Source organism: Crotalus tigris, unplaced genomic scaffold (assembly GCF_016545835.1).
Source record: "Crotalus tigris isolate CLP2741 ecotype Arizona unplaced genomic scaffold, ASM1654583v1 scf7180000018931.1341448, whole genome shotgun sequence".
NCBI lineage: Eukaryota > Metazoa > Chordata > Lepidosauria > Squamata > Viperidae > Crotalus > Crotalus tigris.
This window is the reverse complement of record NW_024097280.1, coordinates 97,201-123,673: the sequence shown is the minus strand read 5'-3', so window position 1 is coordinate 123,673 and position 26,473 is coordinate 97,201. Positions and strand designations below refer to the sequence as shown.

General features: G+C 41.8%; 1 protein-coding gene across 3 annotated transcripts in view; it reads left to right on the top strand.

Moving 5' to 3' along the window:
* The first annotated feature begins 1,051 nt into the window (after window positions 1-1,051).
* Window positions 1,052-26,473, top strand: part of CALCOCO1 (calcium binding and coiled-coil domain 1) — a 34,735-nt gene continuing 9,313 nt past the window's right edge. Inside the window, exons 1-11 of one of the 3 annotated variants that reach the window (XM_039357573.1) lie at window positions 1,053-1,183; window positions 4,067-4,109; window positions 14,032-14,186; window positions 15,147-15,249; window positions 15,720-15,919; window positions 17,259-17,417; window positions 17,923-18,101; window positions 19,056-19,146; window positions 19,263-19,418; window positions 20,519-20,773; window positions 24,425-24,550. In XM_039357573.1, the coding sequence (XP_039213507.1) occupies window positions 14,046-14,186; window positions 15,147-15,249; window positions 15,720-15,919; window positions 17,259-17,417; window positions 17,923-18,101; window positions 19,056-19,146; window positions 19,263-19,418; window positions 20,519-20,773; window positions 24,425-24,550 (1,410 nt within the window). In that variant the 5' untranslated portion in view covers window positions 1,053-1,183; window positions 4,067-4,109; window positions 14,032-14,045. Of the gene's footprint in view, window positions 1,184-4,066; window positions 4,110-14,031; window positions 14,187-15,146; window positions 15,250-15,719; window positions 15,920-17,258; window positions 17,418-17,922; window positions 18,102-19,055; window positions 19,147-19,262; window positions 19,419-20,518; window positions 20,774-24,424; window positions 24,551-26,473 lie in introns of all 3 variants that reach the window. The other 2 variants (XM_039357575.1, XM_039357574.1) reach the window with 2 other exon arrangements.

Sequence of the window (26,473 nt, the reverse complement as noted above, 5' to 3'; positions counted from 1 at the left end):
AGTAACGTCGAATTCAGACAATCTCCCTATCTTCGCCATCCTTGCTTCTTATTCTAGGAAGGGGTCTATCAGCCAGCTTACCTCCAGCGACGCTGTACTGGCAGGCCAGATGCTGAGTTTAACGCCGTCTTCCTCTCTTCAGGACTCTTGGGTAAGCCTTACAAGTCTTCTTTCTTTATCTTGTAAGCGATCCCACCTTCGTCGCCAGTGTTGAGTCCTCGAGTCAACGACGAAAGAAGAGCACACATTCTGATGTTTCTAACAGCTTTTATTCTTTTCAGCTCTCTCCGACACAATTCAGAGGCTCGCAGGCCTCTCTGCCTCCTTTAATAGAATCCCCGAGCAAAAAGGCAACAAACTGGCGTGCTTCCGCGCCTTGCACATGCGTGCAGGGCTGGCGCCACTCAGTCTGGTCCCGGGCAGCTTGCAGCAGCCTGGGACCATTGCAACGTCCCGAGCCTGGGCTCAGGACACAACAGAGATTTCCTCAATGTATTTGCCCTCTATTCATATTCATTCGAGATTGATTTCCTGACCTTGATGTTACTCACTGGAACATCTTTTTAACCTATTTATTGGCACAATGCCCATGAATAATTCCCTATTTTTATCTTTGGATCACTATCATTGTACACAATGTCTCTACATATTCATTGCCGTGTGTGTATATTCAAATGTTCGTTTGCGTTTTAGAGCCCTGTTGTAGTCATCTCTGAATTTTTATATAGCAGTTTTAGTCAATTCCCAGAGGTTTTGGGGGAAATTTGCTCATAGTACTTAGGAATGTAATCTCAAAAAATATTCTGAGACGAACTCTTAGAATATTAGATTTACCACCTTGGCAACTTGAGTCCCTTGTAAATAATTTATTTTCTTTCCCCGTGAACTGCTTCCCATCTCCCTGAGACCAAAGTGCTCCCTGGAACTTGGAGTCCCACTAGCACTATTTCCCCTTGTCTCACTGGGCTTCAGAACTACCAATCCCACAATCCCAGGCGTTCTCTCGGCTCTCTGTGACAACTTGAATCTTACCTCTTCGCTCATCTTTAATTTATGAGCGAGGAAAGAGAACTACAACTCCCGGCAGCACTTAGAGCTTCACCGGCCTCCGCCTCCCTCAGCTGGCTTGAAGGCTGTTATTGTTGTTACTAAAAGATTAGTGGACCAGCTGGTTGCTCTCTGGGTAAGAGACGTCTTCTGTACTGGGAAAGGGCTTTTCAGTTTTCTTTCCTCCTTGCTTTATCTTTGTTATTGCTCGGAAGCATCAGATTTGGGGTGTATTTGGGGAGGGGGACACCCCTCCCTTCCTCTCTTGAGTTCAGGAGTTTTTAATCAACTGTACTTCCTGTCGGGACAGAAATCAAAATAAAAACAGGAGGCTGTGGTTACGCAGGTTTTCACTTTTCCCTGCATGAAAGGGGAGAGAAAATGTACGAAAGGCTTCAGTGGGCCTTTAACTCTGAACTTGCAGCACAAAAAGCAGGCAGTTGGGAAGAACACTCGTTGAAAAAGGGATTTTCTAACCCGGTTAGCTTGAAAACTCTTAACCTCTGTTTCACATCGATCTCCCCGTTTCCTTTATAAATACATGAACTGTTCGGTGTTGGGACACCCCAAATCTTTTCTTCCTGTTTAACTGCTGGAGAAATTCGCTGCCTGTGATCTTTCGCTCCTTTTCTACTAATCTAACTTCGGTATCCATTTTGGTACGCCAAAAGTCTCCCTCCTCCTCCCCCCCCCCGCCTCCCCCCAAACCCTAAATGTAACTGCGAAGAACCTTCGAGGTTCGCACGATTTGGCGTTTATATGTGGGAGAAGGCAGGACGTGATGAGACTTGTGGCTTCTTGCAAGCTACAGTCATTTTCTTTGTTTGGCTTGAAGCTGCCCAGTCTAAGCCGTGACGCCAAGAGGACGGGGCCTTTGCAGCAGAAGACTTACAGCTTTTCCCCCAAAACAAGCGGGGGGGGGATGAATAGCCGCCTCCATTCCCTAAAAAGTCCATCAGAAACCGGGAGGGAAGGGGGGGGGGTTGTCTTTGCGCAAACCGCGCACCAACACATCTTCCCACGCCTCCGTCTCTTCCCATAAGCGGCTCGGATCGCTGGTTTGTTTTGCTGGGCTCCTTCTCGGTCTCTGATTGGCCTTTGCCTTGGAGAAGCCCCGCCCCCGGCCTCTAGTTGTTCGCGAGGAAAGGAATGTAACAGCAGTGCCGGGAGCTGCCAGGCTGGGTTTTGTGGCCACGTGGCTTGTCTGGGTCACGCGGGGGGAAGCTCGTTCCCTTGGTATGCGGTGGAGAGGAGTGAGTGCTTCGTGCGGGCAAGCCCGGCTCCACCTGGTTTCATAACAGGCCTTCTCTTGTGAGAAAGCTTTGCCACGTCCGAGCTTTTTCGCCCCTCGTAGTTTACCCAAGAAGTCTTCAGAAGAACGCCCTGATGTATCTAAAAGAAGAAATAAACCCCTTATATTTAAGATTCCTCTGCCCCTCCCAAAGGTTAGATAGAAAAATATATTCTCCCTTTGCTGTATTCTCAGCCTCTAGTAAGATCATTCCCTGTTGTAAATTATCTGCAAAAACGGGGATTGGTCTTTTCAGTTGAATACTGCAGCTGAGGAGATGAAAATAAAAGTCTTCCTTTTGCCGTTGAAATAGTGCAAGAAGCTGAGGAGAGGTAGTAGAAAGAACCACTACTGGCCGTACTGTGTTTCCATATTTAACCGGGAAGTGGGGCATTGGTTGTCACAAGGTGTCATGATACCTAGGAACTTGACAAGGCAAATTCAGGGAAGGTAATCCTGCGAGTAATTAGGAAAAACATCTTCAGGCCCAGTTTAATGTTAACATTCAAGAAAGACAGCATAACTGAGCCATCCAGAGTCATGTATGTGAGATGGGCAGCTGTGCAAATTAAATAAGGGAATAATAGAACTGATAAAATTATCACTGGCTATAAATCGCTGTAATATCATTAAATGTCAAAAATGCCACGATGAATAAAATGTGAATTAAAAATGATTTTTCACTAGGCATCTTGACTTTAATAACGGAAATCCTCTGAGGAAAGGCTGTTTCTCAGGATGGGAGTCTCAACAGAAAAGCCATTCTTCTTGATACCCAATAAATGTCCATAAAACCGCAACAGAACCAACAGCACATTATGTGATCATCGTAACTATTAGGCAGAACTCTTTGGGAGAAAACACTCAGTTATCCTGAAAGGGCATACATATACAAATAACTTTTAGTACTAGTCACTTTCAAAGCAAGGAGTATTATGCAAAGGCCAGAAAAGGAATAAGCTGGAAATCAAATAAATTAAAAACATGAGATAACAAAGATAGCTAAATAACTCTCCATATCTCTCTATCTTACAAAGCACCTTTGTTTTTCACCATATCCATATGATGCTTGTTTTGTTCTCTAAATCTCTTACCTCTCTTACCATAACAAATAATGGTTTTCTGGGACTTCCTCTTATCAGCTCATTCCTCTATTCATTTTTAATTTGATTCACATCCATTCTTACTATATAACCAAGCTACCACAATGTACTTCTTGTATACTAATCACTTATTTTTGTACTTAATCTACATATATTCATCACCTGTTTATCTTGACCCCCTATCTTTTAGTCATGTTTTGCTATACTGTACGTGGTTCTTCATAACTCATTCCCACAAACTTCAGCTTTTATTTTTCTCCTTACGTGCCCTTCTCACTCCATTGTTACTAAAACATTCCTATGCCTGCCATTTTGTCTGTCAGCATTTTTCTGCAAATCATTTGGGTCTAGTCAGCAAGATGGCATCATCTGTATAAAATCTATATTTACATTTCACATTCTCAACTAGCATACTCCTGATGTCATCACATGCATTACTTATACATTTATCCACAGATGCAATCAACCATCTTTGCCTTAGTCCATGATCAATGTTGAATAAGTATTTCATATTTTCTTCTATATTATTAGATGTTTGTTTTACTTCATAATTGAAGCCCACTTATTATATCATCCACTTTCTCTAAATCACCCATAGACATTCTCACATTTTATTCTGTTTCAGACTTATACCACATATGCCTGGTTGATTTACAAGGAGTTTACTGGTAAGTAGTTCTGCAGTAAATTACAAAGGCATGGTGTTGTCCATACAAGTGCATGCAATGCTCCAGAAAATATAGGGAAGCATGACCGCTGATGCCAGCTCTTAAACAGGCCAGATGCAGATTCCAATCCATCATGGAACTGGGTTTTATACCAGGGTTTTGATCTTCATCACCTGACTTCTTCAGCACCTGTTTCCACTGATTTTTCTGCTGATTCAGCCATCGGTAGCTGATTCTCTGCTGACTTCTGAGGCTGGCACTCCAGTGGCTCATACCTCTCTGCCCAAAACACATTCACACCATTCTGAATGACCTATCAAAAAGCAAAAATTTGATCTGTGTACTGTACCACCTGCAAGGCATAAAGCTACATGCATTTACAATTTTTTCTCAATGATATTTCTCATACCTTTTCATTTAGAATTTTACTAAATGTCTTCCCAGTCACACTTTAACAACTTTAACGTTTGCAACCTTTCCCTTTATGTGGGGAAAAAATGTCATTCTTCCTATCATTAAGCAGATGCAGTCTTCACATGTTAAATAATCAAGCCACAATAATATTTTAACATTTATTTATGAGATTTATTTACTGCTACCGTATAATCTGATATAAGATAACTATAAGTGAATTATGAAAATAATAAAAAATAAAAAGAATCAATAAAAGCCCTTCTAGCACAGATGACTTCACACATATCAGTTTGTATATGTTTTCTGAAAGAACAGAGTTTTTAAAAGCTAGAAAAGCATAAAATGTCTCCAGTTAGAGTACACTGTCTACAGCTGCTGCTTTTTCATTTTTCAACATTTTCTCAATCTTACTTCTTTTTCCCCAATTTTTTAACACTAACATATATAGCATCTATATCAATTCAATTCTGCAATGTATTACTATTTTCACTTAAGTCTCTCAAATACACCTTCCAGCATTTCCTCCCTTCAGTTTCTTCCCAAATTAAGTCATCACTTTTATTCTTAATCTCAGTCATTCAAAGAGAGAAGCAATTAAGAACTAAGGAAAAACTTCCTGACAATTAAAACAATTAACCAGTGGAACAACTTACCTCTAGAAGCGGTGAATGCGCCAACACTGGAAGTTTTTAAGAAGAAACTGGACAGCCATTTGTCCGAAATGGTATAGGGTTTCCTGCCTGAGCAGGGGTTGGACTAGATGACCTTCAAGGTCCCTTCCAACTTTTTATTCTTATTATTATTATTATTATTATTATTATTATTATTATTATTATTATTATTATTATTATGGGTCATCGCACAGTCAGCCAGATGTTCAGACTGGATTTGGCATTTTGTCTACCTATCGAGTCCTTACCCAGGACCTGGGATAGGCAGATGTGGATGTTTGATGGTATTACAGATATCGTCGCAGGATGGAAGCATTTCCTAATAAGGCTGCCTTTTGCAATTGACTAATAGCGAATTTGTCAATGCCAATGGTGTTCAAGTGGTGCTCCAGTTGTTTTGGAATTGCACCCAAGGAGCCTATGACTATTGGTACTACCCTTGCTTGCTTTTGCCACAGCCTTTCTATTTCTATTTGTAGGTCTTTGTATTTTGTTATCTTCTCCAGTTCTTTCTCGTCTATTCTGCTATCTCCAGGCACTGCCACGTCCACTATCCAGACTTTTTTGTCTTTCTTATCGACATTTGTTAAGTCTGGGGTGTTATGTTGCAGGTGCTTGTCTGTTTGAATTCTGAAGTCCCAGAGCAGTTTAATTTTATCATTTTCTATGACTTTCTCTATTTTATGATCCCACCAGTTTTTGCTTACAGGCAAATGATATTATTATTATTATTATTATTATTATTAAGTTGTAGGCCCTTTTGTTTAACACTTTTTACTCATTTTCAAAAGATATATTTTGCTATCAAAATTATTCTGCACTTCCTCTGACTCTTAACTGTGTCAAGCTCTCTTTGGATGTATTCTCTGCCATTATCTGATTTTCTACATATGCATTATACAGCATATTTCTTTCATCTTCATTTTTTGCAGCAATCACTCTCTTATATGTATTTTTTCCCAAACACAATCTCCTTTATGTCATAATTTTACCAGGCACTCTTCTTTATACTTCTAGTAGCATAACTCCACATGCTTCCGTGATGCAGTACTCAGTAACATATTTATTTTAAAGGACACTCCACATTCCTTATATTCACATCCTGTTCATTCTACTGAGAAATTAATCATTCTTCTAGTACTTTTTCATAATGGCTGCTACATTCTCTTCCTGCTGTCTTATTTTCCACTCTTACTTCTTTCCCATCTTTCATTGTGTTCCATATCTATTTTTCCTCAAAATCTACCTTTTTTCTACCAAAAAGTGCTTGTCCCACATTCTGAATCTCTCATCACCCTTGTATCCTTCACTAATTTTCTCTCAATCCTTTAAGATTTATATTCATTCCATGTATGAATAAACAGAGCTCTGTTTAAAATTTGTATTTGAAACAAACCATGTATCCAAAAGCGATCTGCGTAGTCCTTTTTCTGAGCAACCGTTTACCAAGATCAACAATCTTCTCTGAATGGCACCATCCTTTTTTCTGTATTTTTTTTTTCTTGTTCCTACCAAAACATTCATGTCACTTAACGGAAAACTTTTCCCCTTCATTATTTTCAATTTGAATATTGCACAAGTTTTCTTTAAATCTTTGGTCTTGCCATTCTCATAATTCATTGGAGCATAACATGCAGTTGTCACCAAACTCTAAAGTTTTACTTGCATCTGAAACCTGTAACATGCTAAAAGCACTATTTCATACTTTCTGACATACACTTTAGCTCTTTCATTCATAATTAACCTACCCTTTTGCATTTATTCATCAGCGCCTTTCCACAGACCACATCCTTATTCAGATCTATTGCATCCTTCCCCTTCCTTAGTTTCACAGATATACACCATACATTGTTCCTTCTTTTTAATCATTAATTCATGTTCCTTACCATGTATTCCTTTACATTCCAAGTTACAGTCTTTCTTTGCCATGGCCATCATCAGATGAACTTGTAAGCTATGACTTCTTTCACTATCGCTTTCTACAACCATGGCTTTGACTATATTATATTATATTATATTATATTATATTATATTATTATATTATATTATATTATTATAATATTTGACATTTTTAGTAAATTTTACTTATATTTGTACTATATGCAGCATTCTCTGCTAACAGTAACGACAGTATGGTACTAGTTAGTTTTGATACTTTATGATTGTATTTTACAAACACAATCAACGTTTTTTTTATCTCAGACATGCCTAGACTATTAGTACACGCTCAAATCTCTAGTCCAGAGAGTACATTGCAAATCAACATATTGTTATCCACAATCCACCAACTAAGTGGTACATGCAGTGTATTGATCTACAAACAGGATGGATTTTCAAGTGCCTTGTTTATTAATATTATATGGAAGGTTTCCCATTTTTTCCTGATTGCTAAAGCTACATCTCCCACCACTTTTACCCAGCCTAACCTGCACTATTCTGAAGCAGATAGGCTCAAACATCTAGAGGCCAAAACAATAGCATATATGCTAACCGCAAACATCTGATATCTAGTCTGAATGCTAGTTGCCGGGAATTACAGCTATCTTGCCACTACATGTTCTGCTTTTGGACTCCTTTCCAGCTCTTTTTTTTTTTTTTTTGCTTCAGATGGGGCAAAGTATGTGGCTGGTTTCATCCAGGATAGCTCCTCTTAATGCTCCAGAATTAATACAGAAAAAAATAAACGGATTCATGTCCACATAGTTATGGGCACACAAACAGGAGAATTACATTCTTCTTTCCCTTGGCTATAAATTCATTCCTCTGACAATAGCATACTGTTCAAGTAAATAATCCCTAATCTACCTTCTTAAGGACAACCTCACTGGAAAAGGCCAAGATAGTTATTCATGTTTCTGCTTACAAACTTTTATGATCGGATACCTCTGGAAACTTGATGTATGAAACAAAAGGTCTCCTCATCTTTCAGTTCTTGAATTTTGCACTCCAAGGTTCACTGTTTACATACATGGATGTTCCAGTTTGTTTTATGTGTTTAATCCTGTGATTTACCTACATTCCAAGAAAAGGCCCTAAGCTTTATCCTATGTTTAATCTATAATCTTTAATCTGTCTGAGGGAGGTGGGCAGTTTAGAAATGTAAAGCACAAGTAAATAAATAAACCTCATCTGCTCCAGTCAGGATTTGCTGTCTGGGATGATGATGATGCATGCTATTGCATGCCAATACATTGTCTAGTAAAATTAATTTCGTAAGTGGTTTTTGTTGGAGACCACAGTTGGGATTATGGATGGATTAGTCATGAAGGCTACAGTTCGGTTTGGCTTTCCTGGAGTTCCAATTAGCCAGATGTCTACCCAGGTGCTTAGTCTGTAAGTACATGCTCTAGCCCTGTGTTTCCCACCTCAGGCAGAGAGTTGACTGGATGGCCCAAAATGAGGGTGAGTAGAAGGTAGATTTGGCTCTGCTAGTAGATCTCTTAACTTGAAGTAGAGTACAAAAAATTTCCAACTCCCAACTGGGCAACAGCAACAATAGAAAGAGTCTTCTGTTGGCATAAAGCCAGGCTGCTGAAACAAAGGAAGTTGCATAGAAATGGATTTTGTATAGGCAAAATTAATTCTAATGTAGTAGTGTTCTGGACCTGGCGTGGTGCTAAAAAACATTTACTTTTGATTATTTCAAGCCCATTCCCACCATCATTTTGCATTTCTAGTCAGGGGATTTGGGAATCTTGTAAAAGAAAAAAAAAAGAGTATGTCCAATATGTCTGAAATCTTATTTTTCCTACCACCTCCTTTATTCCTACTGATTTATAAAGCCAGTTATATATTACAAATGTACATGTCTTACACACAAAAGTGTCCGTGTGGATGTGCGTGGGTGTTTAAACTTCCTTTCATTTTCATAATGGAGCTAAGCTTTCTCCTTTTTTAAAAAAAATAAAACCAGTATATCAACACTGAAGTGCTCTGTTATATTACAGAGTGGCAAATTGTCACATTAGGCCTGCTTGCTCCTAGATCTCCTGGACTGAAGGAGGAGGATTGTCTTGACGCAGTTATATCATTGAGAAACCACGCTGGTTGCCATTACAGCTTCATGGCCAAACTTGTTAATACTTGCTGTGACCCTTTGCTTCTGCTGTAAATGCCAGAAACAAGCAGCTATTATCTAGGCTACATCCCATTGTGAGGGGCTGATCCCTTGCCTTGTTGATAGCAAATCTTTCTCATCCTGTCCTTGAAATATTATGGTGCTAAAATGCCAGGGCCACAGTTTGGTTGCCTTCAAACAGATCTGCCCTTCAGTGTGCGGTTCCATCAAAAAGTTTCATTTCCACTAAACACTACATTAAAAAAAGCCTTGAAATTACATCGCAAGTGTATATTGAAAGGCATAGAAAAAAAGTCTTTTTAAAGCACTTTGTCAGGTTATGAACTGCTTGGGAAAAAGAACAGCATCTTCTCTTGCCGTATGTTGGTTCTCTAAGATAAGTTTTCACAGATTCAGGATGCCCTACAGTGAAGAAAAGTTTACCTCGGTGTCTCCCGCTTCATTTTTTGATCCCAGGTAACAAACTTGAAGGAAGCTCGTTCATGCAGGCTATGTTCTGGTCCAACCCAAGCTTAAATATATTGCCTAACGCCTTTATTTATTCACTTCCTAAGTTAGTTCAGGGTATTTCATTCACATTTCTGCAGGATTCTTTTTTTTTTCTGTTGATTTCTCTATGAAGGAGAGCCTTATGATTTCCCATAATTTCCTTAAGTGTTAGATAAGATTCAGACCTGTGCTCTGATTTCCCACCTAGTAGGTGTTGGTGGACTGTTGGGTCTCGCTATCCCTCCTTTTGAAGCAGATGTTGTACAAAAGCATCAGTAAGCAGCCTTTTGAGATGTGTTCATTTTCCTGAAGAGCCCAATGAACCTCTAACATACGCACACAAACACACACACACACACAAAAAAAAAAAACAGATTGAAAAGTGCTAGATCCTTAAAGAATAGTTTTGAAAAGAAATTTATAGAACAAAGATAAAGAACTATTGTAGCCCTTTGGATGTTATCAAATTGCAGCTTTTTTTCATCACTCCTGCTCTTTGACCATGCTGGCTGTGCTAGATGAGAATTGTAATCCTATATATCCAGAAGGCCCCAAGTTAAATGGAGACTGTTCTAATCTGACTTATTTTTTTCCCTTCTTCCTCTGCATTGAAATCCCGTAGCACAGCCTTTCTCAATCTAAGTGCTCCCCAAATTGGAGGACTTTTTTAGTTCCCCAAATTCACTATCCATGATGCCAAGCAACAAGTCCACACATTGGTTAGGTTTCCAGGCTGGGGAGACCTGTCATAACAGCATCATTGCCTTCTACGCCCAGGCTTAGTTAGTGAAAAATGAGCAGCTGTATGTAGGATTTGGAGGAGGGAGCCAGTTACACAATGTAAAAAGCCCAACATTTCAAGCAAGCTATAAGAAAACACAAACTCCACTGCATGAGGTTTTTCCTACTCAGTCCCAGCTGAGCAATGTGGTATATGCAGTACAATGCAGTGAGCCATGTGCAGATCTGTACATTGTGGAAACTAAAACAACCACTTCATAAATGCACGGCACAACATAGGAGGACAAACCCATCAGGACAAGATTCAACAGTCCATCTGCATTTAAAAGACAAAGTCCACTTTTGGAAGACAGCAAAGTCCACATTTTGGACAGAGAGGGCCGCTGGGTTTGAAAGAGGGGTCAAAGAGGCCACCTATGTCAAAATTAAACAGCCCTCTCTCAACAGAAGGGGAGGGATACGATATCACCTATCTCCAGTCTACAATACAGTCCTTTCCGCAGTTCCAAGAAGGCTCCACACCCATTTGTTACTCAGGTGACCCTGACGACACAGATAAACCTCCAGGTGGTCTCAACAACTCTCTAAAAGAATGCAAATGACCAGCTGTCTGCAAGGAGTACAAATCCTTCCATTCCCTACCAATCCAGTCAGAGCTGAAGAAGCTTCTTGGACGAGAAGCGAAACGTCTTCAAAGAAAAACAAGAAAGTCCAGTTGCCTCATGAAAAAGCCTCTTTGGGACAACCACGACCTAGACAACTGAGAATCTCCACAGACATTTTCCAGTCCAATATTTAAACCTGCCATTCTTGTTCAGCGAATGCCTCATTTAGCATCTGTTCACAATTACGATGGCAATGAAAAGGTAACTTTGTGACCAATCCTCACGAGGCCTGTAAAGCAAAGGAAAGCTGAAGTAAGTCTGTAAGGACAGTTGTAGTTTCACTTAACAACCACTTTATTTAATGACAAGGTCACCAGTCCCAATTGTGGCCACTAAATGAGGACTGCCTGTAGTGAACTGCAGCAAAATAGTAAGAATTGGAAAGGCATTGAGAGACTTTGACCGTTCTAGTCTTTGTTCAGCCATGAAATGCCATTGCCAGGGCAGGCAATGAGCTGTGTTTGAGTCCCACACTAAAGAGATCCTTGAGAAATAATATCAGTAACTGATTGATAAAGGATTAATAAAAGGTATGGTTTCTCATTCTCTTTCCACATAGAGGTATAAATGTAGCTATTGGTTATAATTGGCCATTGGTTTACAGTTTCTTGTTTTTCCCTGGCCCTTCTACAGATAGGATTAGTCTGCCTCTATAAATTCTGTAGCTGCTTCTATACATAGCAGGTAAGTTGCTCAAAGTCATTGACTGAGATGAGCGGCTATAGAACTTGAATAAAGAAATAAAATATAAATAAATAAATTCATGTTGCTCCAGGATCAGCTCTGTGTTCCCTTGTGACCCCCCCCCCACAATGATGCTTTTTATTTAACAACTCAGTGATTCATTTCTGGCTCAAATGTAGAGCAGCTCAAAACTTGTGAGTCCAGTTTTATCCCTCTGAAATGAAGAGAGAAGAAGTGGGCAGGGGAAGGATTTTTTCCCCCTCCTCATCGCTGGGTCCTCCTGATGCTTGTTCTGTCCCCAAATTTCATTTCACTGTTCATGAATCAGTGAAATGATGGAGCACAAGAATGCTGCTAGGGTGACCCTTCCGTTTTATGAATTGCTGTGATGTGTTTCTAAAGCACCAAATCGGTAAATTTGAGTGGGTGGGTGTGTATGTGTTGCTGCTGCCATTTTTAATGCTCTCCTGTTGGAGGGAGGGAGGGAGCACTAGTTGCCTGTGGGGCTTCTCGGTGTCTTGTGGCAATAAGAATGATCACAGCTCAGTATGAAAGTGTCTCTGAGGGCTTTGGGGAGCGAAAATGATGACGGATCTATGTTCAGACTTTGTATGCAAATAAGAAAAAGAAGGTTCCCGAGTTTTTCTCTTTCAATATTATTCTCTTTCCGTCCCTTCTACATCCATCCTCTGAACCATTGGCTCTCCTGCTACCTTTCCCTGAACTCTGCAGCAGCACTCCCATTGCTGAAATTAAGCCATTGTTCTTACAGCTCTGAACTGCGTGGGCTGACATTTTTTAAAAACCCCTTTTTTCCCCTTCTGCAGCTTCTTTCCATCGTTAACTAGACTGTATGCACCTTGGGGACAAAGATTTTTCTTTTTTATGTACATACTGTATATATACGTTGCAATGTACCGTGTAAACTGACGGTGTGGCATAAATAAATCATTATAACAATCAATAATTAACCGAGGTGTCCCAGTGATGGAAATACAATCTGCGAAGAATAAGAAGGGCATTCTGGCTCTGTCCTTTCCTCCTGGCTTCCATCCATGTTCCATTGTACATGTACTGCCACTCCTAATGCTTATTCCTATTCCCTTTCCTGTTCAAAAAAACCTCCCCAAAATTGTTGAAAGCTTCTTGTTGCAAAAAAAGCGTATACTTTAGGATCAGAGCATATGAGTTAAACTCATTCATGTGCAGTAAGCAGGTTAATGCAGTTACATAATTTAATTTGTGTCTCCCAGCTGCAAGCAATAGCGTGCAAAAAAATAATGCTTGCAAATTTGAAGATAATGCCAGGGAAAATACTAAGACATATGACAAATGGGCAGATATAGTAGACTCTGCCATGTTTACTTTTAGAGTATGCACATTCACATATACCCATCCTAGCCTTAGCCTATGCCCAGCAGAAATGGAATTAATTCTGCAGGAATAATCAGAAATGATATGAATGTCAGCTTTTTCCTGATACTTTTTAAAATCTATAGATACCGCATAGGTAATAATTAACAGATGCCCTGTTCTCATCCCTGCTGAGTAGATGATAATTTCCTGCTTTAAGACCGATTCCTTTCTCCTTTAATCCTGTAATTTCTGTTGAAGTTAACAGTGGCTGTCAAGGGTTTTCAGCAGAAAGAAAAGCTTTCCTCCATTCTGCTACTGAAGATGGTGGGCCTTGAGTGGTGGCCTGTATTGGTGCGTAAAGCTAGCCTTGCTCATATTTCAGGTCATGTCCTGAGATGCATTTGCAGAGAAGCCAGTAGAGCAGGGGTCCTCAAACTTGCCCACTTTAAGACTCGTGGACTTCAACTCTCAGAATTCCCCAGCCGGAAGTCCACAAGTCTTAAAGTGGACAAGTTTGAGGACCCCTGCAGTAGAGCAATATTTTGGGGCAGACATCTAGGTCTCCCATCATCAGAGAAAGAGCAGAACTAATTAATTAACCAAAGCAGGGCTGCCTGATGACATCATAAACTAAGTTAAGTGATATGCATTGCCATTCCTCATCTAAGGGCAGAATCTAAAACAATCCACCTGCACAACAAGATGTTTGCCCATTAAGTGCCCATCTGGCTGCTTCAGCACCAAATCATGTGCCGGCAAAACTGCAATATCCAAGAGGTTTTCTCAGCTGTTTGCACTATCAACTACTTACATTTACTTTACAGCCCAAGTTACTGAGATGGAAGAGGCGCAGTCGCACCCCAGTGTACTTTTCCTGAATGTGGCCTCAAGTTACATACCCCACACCAAGGTGGAGTGCCACTACAATCTGCAACCTGGCATGAAGCCATCGACCAGAGATTGGATTGGGATCTTTAAGGTACTTCAACTGGGGACAAGTGGGATGGTTATGTTTGAATGCATAGGGTCACATTCAGGAGTTTTGGAGAAATTGTAATCTAGTACAGAGGTCCCCAACCTTTTGGGCACCAGGGACCGGTTCCGTGGAGACAGGTTTTTCCGTGGACTGGAGGGGGCGTGGTTTTGTGTGCTGCCTGCATGCCGCAGATGGGACTTTGCTAGCTTGTGTGGACCGGTTGCTGGCATGCCACAGCCTGGTTCTGGTCCACAGACTGGGGGTTGGGGACCCCTGATCTAGTATATATGAACACCACACATTTTGTTACATGTTATTTTTACTATTTGCAGTTCTGACAGCACTTGAGAACTGTACAGTAAAAAGCTGAAGTCTCATTCAAATCCAACTCCGCTTCTTGTAGCATCAGGGGATGGACGTATCTTTTCTCTACAACAGCATTAAAGTAGGAAAAGCCCACAGCCAAAGTTTTTTGATGGTCTCTCTTCCAAGTACCAAGCAAAATCTAAATTGTGTAGCTTTCCAAAGCCAACCAAAGCTGATTGGTGATGCCATCCAGTTAGGTCCTTCATGTTTATTAGGGGAATACATCTTCCTTCCATTAAGAAGATGTACTTTCTTCTGCACAGAATCAAAATACCCTGCAAGTACAAAGACAGCACAACTCAGCTAGAACTTTGCATTTTCAGTGTTTTGATTGCCGTTGTCTTTGTGATTCATAATATATGCTACTCATTTCATTATCAAGCAACTGGGTGACTGTCAGCAATATAAAACATTAAAACATTAGATAATTAAAATTAACAAAAGTTAGGTAGGATAGGAATTTTGTGCAAAGAGCAGCATTAAAAATTCACACCCAAAGGTGGTTCCATCCAAAATTGTTGGGTTTGCAATGGACCTTCAGGGAGAGTTATACAAATACTACATCTTCTAATGCTACCTTCCCATTCCTTGCCTCAGGTGGATGCTTCTTCAGTACGTGACTATTATACCTTTGTGTGGGGCATAATTCCAGATGGTGGAGCTTCTGAAGGAACCTTTCATTGCAGTGTCCAGTTCCAAGGTAGCTGTGTTTCAAGGGATTCAGAGCAGATTCATCAAAGCACATATGGCTAAATGTTTTGAGTAACACTTGAACGACTTCCTGCCTAAACAAAATGGTGACACAAGATAAAGTAGATCAGCAGGAAAACTGGTCTTATTGAACTTAATTTCAGCAATCTATCCTGCCCTTTCAAAACATCTTAGGAAAAAAAAGTTCATGGGAAACAATAAAATAGTCCAGACTGCTCAGATTAATTCCATTCAGTGCAGTGAAACTGGGAGCAAAACTAAAATGTCAATTTGTTCTAAAAGCAAAGCAAAAAGATCCTATCCGTTCATTAAAAATTAAAAGAATGTTAATCAAAACTGATCCTAATTTCCTACCTCTGGTTTTCCTTTTATCTGTGACTCATTAGGAATCAAGCAATAAATAAAGCCTCATACTCAGAAGTCAAAAAAGTAATACAGTCAACATTTGTCCTTTCACAGCCAGCTACTTGCCTAAGCCAGGTCCACAGCAATATCACTTTCGTTATGTGGATCGCCATGGAGAGATGCGTGGCCAAAGTTCTCCTTTCCAGTTCAGAGAACCCCGTCCCATGGATGAGCTCGTCACTCTAGAGGAGGCCAGCGATGACGGAGGAGGAACTGACATGCTGCTGGTAGTTCCCAAGGCCACTTTGCTGGAGGTAGGATATTCTAAGCAACCCTTGGTTCTCACTGTAAGCCAACATTCCTGACCCTAAACCCACTGAGCTATTCCCTTCCTTGAGTATAATTTTTCATGACTAATTACTTGCTGCCTGACTATAGCATTCAGCTCAGCCTCAGGAAATTCTAAATGCAAGCTTTCACTCAGCTATGAAATGCTCTATATTTTAGGCCTGTTTACAATTTTTCAACCCAACCTATTTTGTGAGGTTATTGTAGACATTTTTAGTGCCCTCTAGAGAAGGGATGGATTAGAAGTAAACTGCAACAAACTCGTGTTTCCTGATTTTAATTCTGTTTCCATATCGTTTCTAATACAAAGGGAATGTCATCGTTTCCATATTAAATACATAGTATCTTCTGACATAATTAGAGGTTAAACAATACCAGCAATGAGAGAAAGACCTTAGCCTTCCCTGGTGATTATGAATAGTGGAAAATATACTGGTTGTTTCCTTTGAGTCAGCATCTTCACTTTCCATCTTCAGATCTGGTGGTACGTCATGGCACAATCAAATTAAAGTCTTGGCTTATGACCTGAAGTTTTCCTCAGCATTGGTGTCAGAAATTGGTCTTCTTCATGCTCTTGGGCTCCAACTTCCATCCACCTCAGCTAACGTGGCTAGCAGTCTAGGAAGTAGTCCAACAACATCTCTATGGGCTCAATCTGCCCTCCAAAGGTGCCAAAATGAATGAGGTGGAGGAACTAAGGAGAAACTTCCTGACAGTGAGAACAATTAATCAGTGGAACAGCCTGCCTCCAGAAGCAGTAAATGCTCCAACACTGGAAGTTTTTAAGAAGAGACTGGACAGCCATTTGTCCAAAATGGTGTAGGGTTTCCTGCCTGAGCAGGTTGTTGGACTAGATGACCTCCAAGGTCCCTTCCAACTTTACTACTATTATTATTAAGATGTCCTGGACTATCCATCCAATATTAAATGGCCGACTTTCTGCTTTCATCAAGCCAAAAGAGCAGAGCTTTTCAGTCTTCTGGCACTATACCGGAACTACTAAGCTGCTACTGAGACATTCCTTATTTGGGCACACTGTATGAAAAAAATTAAATATCTGAAGGCTGAAATAAATGTTTTTCCCTGGCATGTTGAGTTTTCTTTGTGCAAAGCCGTTTTGTAAAAGCAATGGAGCATACAAATAGCCTTGAAACATTTCAGCCTGGGAATATTATATCATGATTTAATTTTTAATCAGCTTTTAATCCTAGGATAGCAATAAAAGACAATAAAATTCAGCCCACCGAATGAATGTGTCCCCTGACTTTGTACTTCGGTACAGTATCTCTCTCTACTTCCCCACAGACTCAGCTGGAAGAGAGTCGTCAGGAACAAGGAGCCCTGTTGCGTGAATCCTGTCGCCTGAAGGAAGAGGTTCAAGAACTGAGAAGCCGCGCAGCCGATCTAGAAGCAGCACTGAGCTCCTTACGTGACGAGCATACCAAGCTGGCTGCACAATATAAGGCAAGGCAGAAAGCAAGGTTCTGCAGTAGGACTTGCCAGCTCTTCCAGGCTCCACCTCTTCCCAAGCTTCAGGAAAGGTGTTGTGTCCCATCATCTCACTAAGCAGGTGGTCACAAAGCGTTGTGCAACATCTGACTCCAAGCCTGAAGCAAGATCCCTTCTGTACAGAGGGATGCCACTCTGCCTTAATGTTTGCATCAGATTAGTTCAATTGTTTATAAATACGCATGCAGTGATTATTAAAATGTCTGCAAAGCATGCTCCCATACACCAGTTTTCAGGAGAACATTAGTAGGAAATGAGTACGTCTCCATCTCATACCTTATATCTGATTGGGCATTGTGAGAAATACTATTCTGGATCAAAATGAGCTTTACCTTCCACCAGTAAGGTTATTTATATGTTGTTGTGTTCATTTTGTCATCAAAACTAGCTGCTGGATTTTCAGATTTTATTCAAATGCTATAGGCATCACTCACTTTTCTTCCTCTCTACCCTTAACCAGGAACTGTCAAATTCTTACACAGAAATCTCCAAGCAGAGAGAGACTTTAAACGTTCAAGAAACTGAGCACTTGGCCCGAATCCAGGAACTGGAGGGCGATATCCAAGCAATGGGAGAGAAGATGCTTCAGAGGGAGACGGAATTAGACAGGTCAAGGCCATGTCCAAGAGAGCACCTCAAGTACATTCAAAAGGGAGAGGGATGGTGGGAGGAAAAGGAGGGAGAAAGAGGAAGAGAAAGGGAGGGGGGGGGAGGCAATATCTTCTGAGCTACCGAAAGGCAATCAGAGTCCTGTTGATGTTCTGATTAGAACTCCTATTAACTTGAGTATTAAAAGTTTCTAGGAGCAACACAACTGGATGGGCTGGGCTGAGCTGGGCTGGGCTGGGCTGAATTATATCGTCTCTCAAGCAAAAGTCAGAATCATCATGGAATCAGCCCTTTGTGCCGTTCTAATTCAATTTCAAAGAATTGTCATAGGATTTAATGTACTGCTTCCTAGTTTCTATTTTCCTGAACCACCTTTAAGCTTGTAGAGATTCCTTCTTGTCTTTGGTGAGAGTTGTTTCAAAAGAGAACAAAATGTCTTTGGTCTTATCAGAGGATGTCGACTACCATTCAGATCATGAATTAAACGTAGGCAGAGGAAGTACATGAATGAAGGACTTTTAGAGATCAATATTGATTTTTACATTTGTTTGTAACAAGCCCACTCCATGGTTTGTAACAAGCCCACTCTCAGTGAATTAGATTATGTTGGGGAATGTTTTTTCACACAGAGAAGTTGATCTATTTAATAGCCTAGTGATGCCTTGAAATTAATGGGTTGTGGCCAAAGTCTCATCTTGGAACTAGCTGATGGGCTAAGTGGATGCTCATGTTATATTGAGGATGATGCAAAGATGGAACTAAAGTGTGATTTCTAGGTAGGTAGGTAGAGATAGACAGACAGACAGACAGACAGAGATAGATAGGAAGACAGACAGACATAGACAGACAGACACAGACAGATAGACAGATTAGATAGGCAGGCAGGCAGGCAAGCAGTCCTTTTTTAGAGATGCCCCTGAGTAGAAAGAGCACAATGGGTATTCCTCACATGTGCATATCCTGTTTGGATCTTTTCTGCCACAGGGTGAAAGACACAGTGAAGTCACTTCTGAGGGAGCAGGAACACATCCACCATCAGCTCAAAGAAGAGAATGCTGAGAAAGAGCAGTACCAGGTGAGCATGGAACAACAGGTTCGAAAAGAGGGACATGAAGGGAAGCAGGAAAACCAGAGCTGGCATCCTTAGCCAAGCAGCTGGCATGTCGGAAACACCTCTCCTCTCCTCTCCAGGTCAAGCTTCAGGCTTCCAAGGAGGAGAGCCGTAGCCTGGCCTCCGACTTGAAAGAAGCCAAGAGTCGTCATGGTGAGAAAATCTCCCAGGCTCTCATGCTGCAGGAGGATATTCAGAAGTTGCAGCAGAAGCTAGCTGCTGCTAACTGCCGCACAGTAAGTACACGATGACAGGGAGCCTCTAGGAATATTAAAAATGAGGCTTATCAAGTCCAGCACGCTGTCTGCCTCTGATGGTGTCTCTAATGGGATGATCTTGGTGTTCTCCCAGAGCTTCTCAAATAGGAGAAGGCAGACAGACATCCAATCTTGATAACCTATCTCCAGCACCTGGTAATTTCTGTCTTTTTTGCCCATCCTCTAAATGCAAGTAACCATTTCATTTCCTTGAGTATGGAGCCTTCGGTAGCCATTCAGTCGATATCTCTAATCCAGCGGTCTATGCTTTTTCCATCACCAAAAGAAAGGCAGTAGTTTGCAACAAGAAGGAATCCAGGATTTCAGAATGATATTTTAGACTCTGATAAAATGCAAGGTTGGACAAGCAAAGCACAGATCAGGACATGTCATAGGCAAAAAGTCTAGGGTAATGTTGCTTAAGGCCCAACCCTTTTTCTCCAAATGTGTATTTTGTGAAAGAAGATTCATGTACAAAAGATTCATGCACCAGGTTCTATCAGGCGCTTCATGAATCAGTTTTTAAAAAAAATTCTAGGAGAAATAAAAATATTTAATTATGGGGGAAGTCCCCGAAACCCATGGATTTTTGTTTTGTAAATAGTCTTGGCACAAAGTTACAACCAACAGAGTTGGTTTCATGTTAAGAGAACAAGAAAGAACTGACAAAAATCAGCCAGCCCTGATCTAGGCAAAGCCACTTGTTCTGTCAGGATTTGCAGGGCAGAGGAGTGGATAGGTAGGAACCAGAAGCCAGGGATTTATTCTTGGCCCAGGGAAAGAAACTAGATCAATATATCTCTCTCTCTTTGTGAAAATCAGAAAAGTGTTTTTTTGGGGGGGGGTACAAGAATTAGGTTACAAGAATTACATCAAGTATTGGAAGACACTCCCGTCATCCACAATCAATGCTTGTACTTGCTGGGACAGGTTCCAGGATTAGAAAATATGCTGTATCCTAATGGCTGGCATTATAGACCACTTATCTTCTTCCTAGGGCTCTCATAATGCCATGAAGGTTGAACGTGGCCCCTCCACCTTTTCTTGTGCCTCTTCCTCTCAGTCCTCTCTCTTTCCAGGCACAGATGGAGTCCTTGTGCGAACAGTTACGCACCACACAGGACATCCTGGCTGCCAGTCAGCAAAAAGTGGCACTCTTAGGGGAAGAGCTAGCCAGCGTGGCCTCCATCCGAGACCGCACAATCTCTGACCTCCACAAGAGCCGCCTTGAGGCGGCTGAGATCAACATCAAGCTTGCTGACATGACCCTCAAGTGGAAAGAAGGCAAAGGCCACTGGTGGAAGGAGAAAGCCATGCTGCTGCAGAATGTAGAGGTAGGTGGTACACTTAGGCATTTGATCCCGAGTCAGTTGAGCAAACTTTTTTTTCCCTTCATCATTTATTGTCCATCTGTCTTGTGGGAAGTCTTCTAAAGCATGCATGAGGAAGTCTCATCTCATTTACCTTCTCAACAATCCAGGGCTGAGATTCAGACTGAGAGAGGGAGCAAATGGTCTAGAACAGTGGTTCTCAACCTGTGGGTCGGGACCCCATTTGGGGTCAAACGACCATTTCACGGGGGTCGCCAAACAACGCAGTCCGCCATTTTTTCCCCCTTTTCCTTAGCTGTGCTACTCCCTTTTATTCTATTGGCTTTTGAAAGCCAATAGAATAGACTCTCTTGAATAGAGTCTAATTCTATTGGCTTTCAAAAGCCAATAGGAATTGTCCAGGCTGTCTCTGCCCTGCTGAGCCTGCCAAAAGTCCCATTCTGCAAACGGTGCTGCACCACTTGAGTAGTCCTCGACTTACGACCGGTTGAGTAGTCCTTGACTTACGACCGGTTGGGGGTCGCGGCATTAAAAAGGTTGAGAACCACTGGTCTAGAATTATGTTCTACAAAATCTATAATCAAGGGCAATTTCGACACCAGGTCTCCTTCACCCTAGGCCAGGAGTAGGCAACCTTGGCTCTTTTATGACTCGTGGACTTCAACTCCCAGAATTCCTGAGCCAGCCAGAATTCCTGAGCTGGCTCAGGAATTCTGGGAGTTGAAGTCCACAAGTCATAAAAGAGCCAAGGTTTCCTACCCCTGCCCTAGACCAATATTTTCAGCACTATACATAATACTACCTTCTCCAATCCACATACAAATTGCCTACAGTTAGTCTTCCAGTTATAAAGGTAACAGAGTCTGCCAACTACTGTACATTCATAACCCGAAGATTTATTGGAGTGAATCATGAAAAATAGTGTGAACACTCCCTACTTTCGCCCATGCATTCACTAATCGACTGTACTGGTTGTTAGGTACATATTGTCAAACCTTCAAATACTCTGAAATCAGCGATATTTCTACGCTTTTTGGTTGCCTTAGCAATGGGAGGGGGGAGATGCATTCTTATAGTTCAGTCAGAACAATAACTTTCTTGTGGGAACCAAGGTCAAGCAGCTTTAATGTTTGGCGGGAGCCTGCCAAAGGTGTTAATTGGGGATTGTGATTTATGACATAGTAAGGGGTGGGGATTTCAACTTTTACTTGGTAACCTTTTGGGGAGGTAACTTTCAGTCTTGGTTTCACCTTTGTTCGTGCTGATATTATGTAGCCATTAAAAGTGTTCTTTGAGGAAAGCAATTGCCTCAGAGTTCTTATTTCTACTAGTCTCATCTATCAGAACCGTGACACATATGAGGTATCTCAGGGTGGGAAGGCCATGGGAGAGGCCTAGTGCAGGGACAAGACTACTGCATCCAGACATCAAAGACCCACCCATTGTGAGATGCTTCTCTTCCTACCCCTTGGGGTCCCAAGCTGCTTGGACCTTTTCTCCTCACCCCACCACCAACCACTTAATTTACCTTTGGTGCCACATTTGAAAGCCCCGTGCTTCCCACACTCTCCTCCTGTGCGGCCTTGGGTGCTGGAGCCCTTGCCAGCCAGCAGAGAAGCGCCGGGGTGGTCTCTCCCCTTCCCCGCATAGCCCCAGCCTCTCTCACAAGCGGGAACTGCCCTGCCACTTGCTGGAGTGCCAAACCCACGTGGATTTCACAAATTGTGATGCTGCAGAGTTAGAGAGCTTGGCGCATCAGCACCCAGCTCCCCTCGCCTGCCAAAAGGACTCCTTCTTTAAATTGCAAGAGGGGCTCCTAAACAAACCTGTTTTCCAGCGCCATCGTGTTTCTCTCCGCAACTCAAGATGCTCTTCTTTCGCTGGAGAAACGGCAAACCAAAGAAGTTCATGGAGCTAAAAAAATAATAATAATTCAGTCAGACCTTCCAACTTCTCGCCAAAAAAAAAAAGGTCTGATTGAACTTTTTTTTTTTTTTGTTCCACGAATTTATTTTCGGGTTTTTTGCATATTTCTTCTGCTTGCAACACAGCTTTTCCATTTCTCCAGCAAAAGAAGAGTATCTTGAGCTGCTGGGAGAAATGCGACGGAGCTGGAAAGCAGGTTTGTTTAGAAACCGCTCTTGCAATTTAGAGAAGGAGCCCTTTTGGCAAGTGAGGGGAGCAGGACGGTGGAGCGCCAAGTTCTCCAGCTCCACGGCGGCACAATTTGTGAAACCCAGCTGGGTTCGGCACTCCAGAAAGTGGCCGGGCAGGGCTGCGCCCGCTTGTGATAGAGGTTGGGGCTTGGCAGGGAAGAAGAGAGACCGATCCCACAGTTCTCCACTCCGGCACTCAAGGCTGCACAGGAGGTGAGCGTGGGCAGTTGGGGCTCTCAGGCGTGGCACCAAAGTAGCACGTTGCAGCGTCTCTGCAGTCGTTCGTAAGTGTGAAGGGCCACTGTGATGCTGCAACATATGTAATTTTGGGACCCAGTTGTAAGTACTTTGGGCAGGGATGTCGTAACTTTGAACATTCGCTAAGTGAACGTTCGTAACTGTGGGTTGGGTTTTTTTATAGTGGGGAGGGAATAAAGCAAAAGGATCCTGAGATGCATTGATGCAATCATTGATCTTTTGTTTGTGGATTGAAATTAAACTCTGGGGAAGTTTTGAAATCAGTTTTGCATATGCAGAAAGAACAAAAATCCCCAAGCAGTTGAATGCCAAGATTTAATGTTTGGGAAGATTCAAAAGAAAAAGAACAATATGGCTTTGGAACTAAATTAGTCTGTATTTTAAAGGGATAAAAGAGAATATTTGTAGCTCAGGGTTGAACTGTGGAGTCCTTGGTGCTCTCTGAGCTTGGTTGTTTTCTTGCAGACATTTCGTTACCAAAATAGGTAACAGCCTTAGTGATGATAATGTTACCTAACTTGGTAAACATCTTCAAGAACACAACCAACTTTCTTTCTTTCTTTCTTTCTTTCTTTCTTTCTTTCTTTCTTTCTTTCTTTCTTTCTTTCTTTCTTTCTTTCTTGCTCTCTCTTTCTTTCTTTCTTTTCTTTCCTTTTTTTCTTTCTTTCTGTCTTTCTCTGTCTTTCTTTCTCTGTCTGTCTGTCTGTCTGTCTCTGTCTCTCTCTTTCTCTTTCTCTTTCTCTTTCTTTCTCTTCACTTCTCACACTGTTAAGACAGGGACAAAATTGCTGGGATAACTAAATCTACGGACAAATCTACAGATGACTCCTCCCTAAACTAGCTGCTGTCAACTTTAGAACTGTAGATGCCACTGAAAATGAAATTTTTTCTAGCTCTGTCAACATGGTCATTGCTGAGGAGCTGTTGGGTTTATTTATTTATTGAATTTATATTTATAGAGCTGGCCATCTCACTTGCACATGACTCTGGGCCGCATACACAATTAAAACAAACTTTGCAAAGTTTACATGATTTATCAAAACCAATTAAGAACTGTAATAAGAACTATTACTGCCGTTCAGTAACATCTAGACATCCTTGGATTCCCCAGCCCTGCATGTTGCATAAAGAATCTGACTTTGCCCACTTCTTTAATAGCTTTCGGTAGAGCAAATGGGGGGGGAGGGAGTAATCTCATCCTGCACTGTGACCTGTTCCTTTCAAATTTATGTTTTGTTAGGCAGAGAAAGATAAGATCCTGAAGCTGAGTGCTGAGGTTCTCCGTCTTGAAAACAGCTTGCAGGAAGAACGGGCACAGCGCCAGGTGTTACGTATGGAGTTGGCACAGGAACGGGATGCCAGTCTGGTAAACTATCTCCCCTGGAAAAAAAAGGATTCCATCGTTCAGGGCGGGAGGGAAAAATAGAGACTTTGGGCAATGATGTCTCTCCTCTCACAAGTAGTTAAGCTGTTCACAGATTAAGACTGCCAAGCTCCCAGGAAGAGGTTTTTAGCTCCCTTGCCGGCGATGTAGATGGGGTTGCAAGACATCTTTATCTTGCAAGGATCACCGGCAGAGAAAGTTTTGAAAAGAGCTCTACATGATTTTTTTTTTCTGTGACTTTTTGAAGCATTGACTGAAGACTAACAGAGCCCATCGTTCCATTTCATTTCTCTTCTCTCTTTCAATTTGCCAGTCACTGTCCTGTTGTCACTGGCCGTTCTTAGTCCTCACTGAGAAATTTCTGGGCTGACCTTCATAGTCCTGTTACACCCAATTATTTGGCAAGATGCATCTATAGCAGTGGTTCTCAACCTTTTTAATGCCGCGACCCCCAACCAGTCGTAAGTCGAGGACTACTCAACTGGTGCAGCACCGTTTGCAGAATGGGACTTTTGGTGGGCTCAGCAGGGCAGAGACAGCCTGGACAATTCCTATTGGCTTTTGAAGCCAATAGAATTAGACTCTATTCAAGAGAGTCTATTCTATTGGCTTTCAAAAGCCAATAGAATAAAAGGGAGTAGCACAGCTAAGGAAAAGAGGGGAAAAAATGGCGGACTGCATTGTTTGGCGACCCCCGTGAAATGGTCATTCAACCCCAAATCGGGTCCCAACCCACAGGTTGAGAACCACTGATCTATAGAATAGTTCTTCCTAACTTGGGTGCTCTCTAGCATTATGGTGACTGCAGCTCCTTTAGACCATCTCGACCATCCTGGCCAGGAGGTCAAAGAATTGCTGTCTCACTGTATCAGGAGAGCACCTAGTTAGGGAAGGCTTAAATGGATCAAGCATCTCACTGTATCAGGAGAGCACCTAGTTAGGGAAGACCTAAATGGATCAAGCATCTCAGTTCTTTTAGTCTGGATAAGGTTTTGCTGGCACAAATTCTTAACACAAGCCTGGATCACATACGGTCCATGAACAAAAACAAGGCTCATCAAGCATCCCTGTGTGGTTTGATGCTGCTTACTAAAAAGTCACTAAATTCACCCCCACCAAAAAAAGGGGTGCTGCTGAGAACCTCCAGGCTTCCTTACTGCTCCTAGCTTGAACACTGCCTCCTCACTAGTAGCAGTTGATTGGCCCACCAGATATTCCTTTGCGGCCCACAATTATTTTTAATTCATCGGTGTGGCCCTTTCCCCTCTCCAAGTTATGCAGGCCTGCTCTAAGAGGTGAGTGCAATGTGACAATAAATCTGCAAAAAAAAAAAAAAAAGAAGCCTTAAAGAGCCTTTAGGGCAGAGGTCCCCAACCTTTTGGACACCAGGGACCGGTTACATGGTGAGAGGTTTTTCCGCAGACTGGAGGGGTTGTGGTTTTGTGTGCTGCCTGCATTCTGCGGATGGGGCTTTGCTTGTTTGTGCGGCCCGGTTGCTGGCATGCTGCAGCCCAGTACCGGTCCACAGATTGGGGGTTGGGGACCCCTGCTTTAGGGAATGGAGATGGCCAGTGATGAAGGGTAGGCTCTGCCCCATGGATAAAATAGAGGTCCTAGAAAATGGAGAGAGCTTTCCAAAAATGAAAGGAGCTGTCTTAAAATCCCAGCATTGGGCATGAGCATTAACTACAGGTAATCCTCGAATTATGACCGCAGTTGAGCCTGAAATTTATGTTGCTAAGTGAAACATTTGTTAAGTGACTTTTGCCCCATTTTACGACTTTTCTTCCCACATTATTTAAGTAAATCACTGCAGTTGTTAAGTTAGTAACATGCTTGTTCAGTGAATCGAGCTTCCTCACTGACTTTGCTTGTCAGAAGGTCGCAAAAGGTGATCAGCTGACC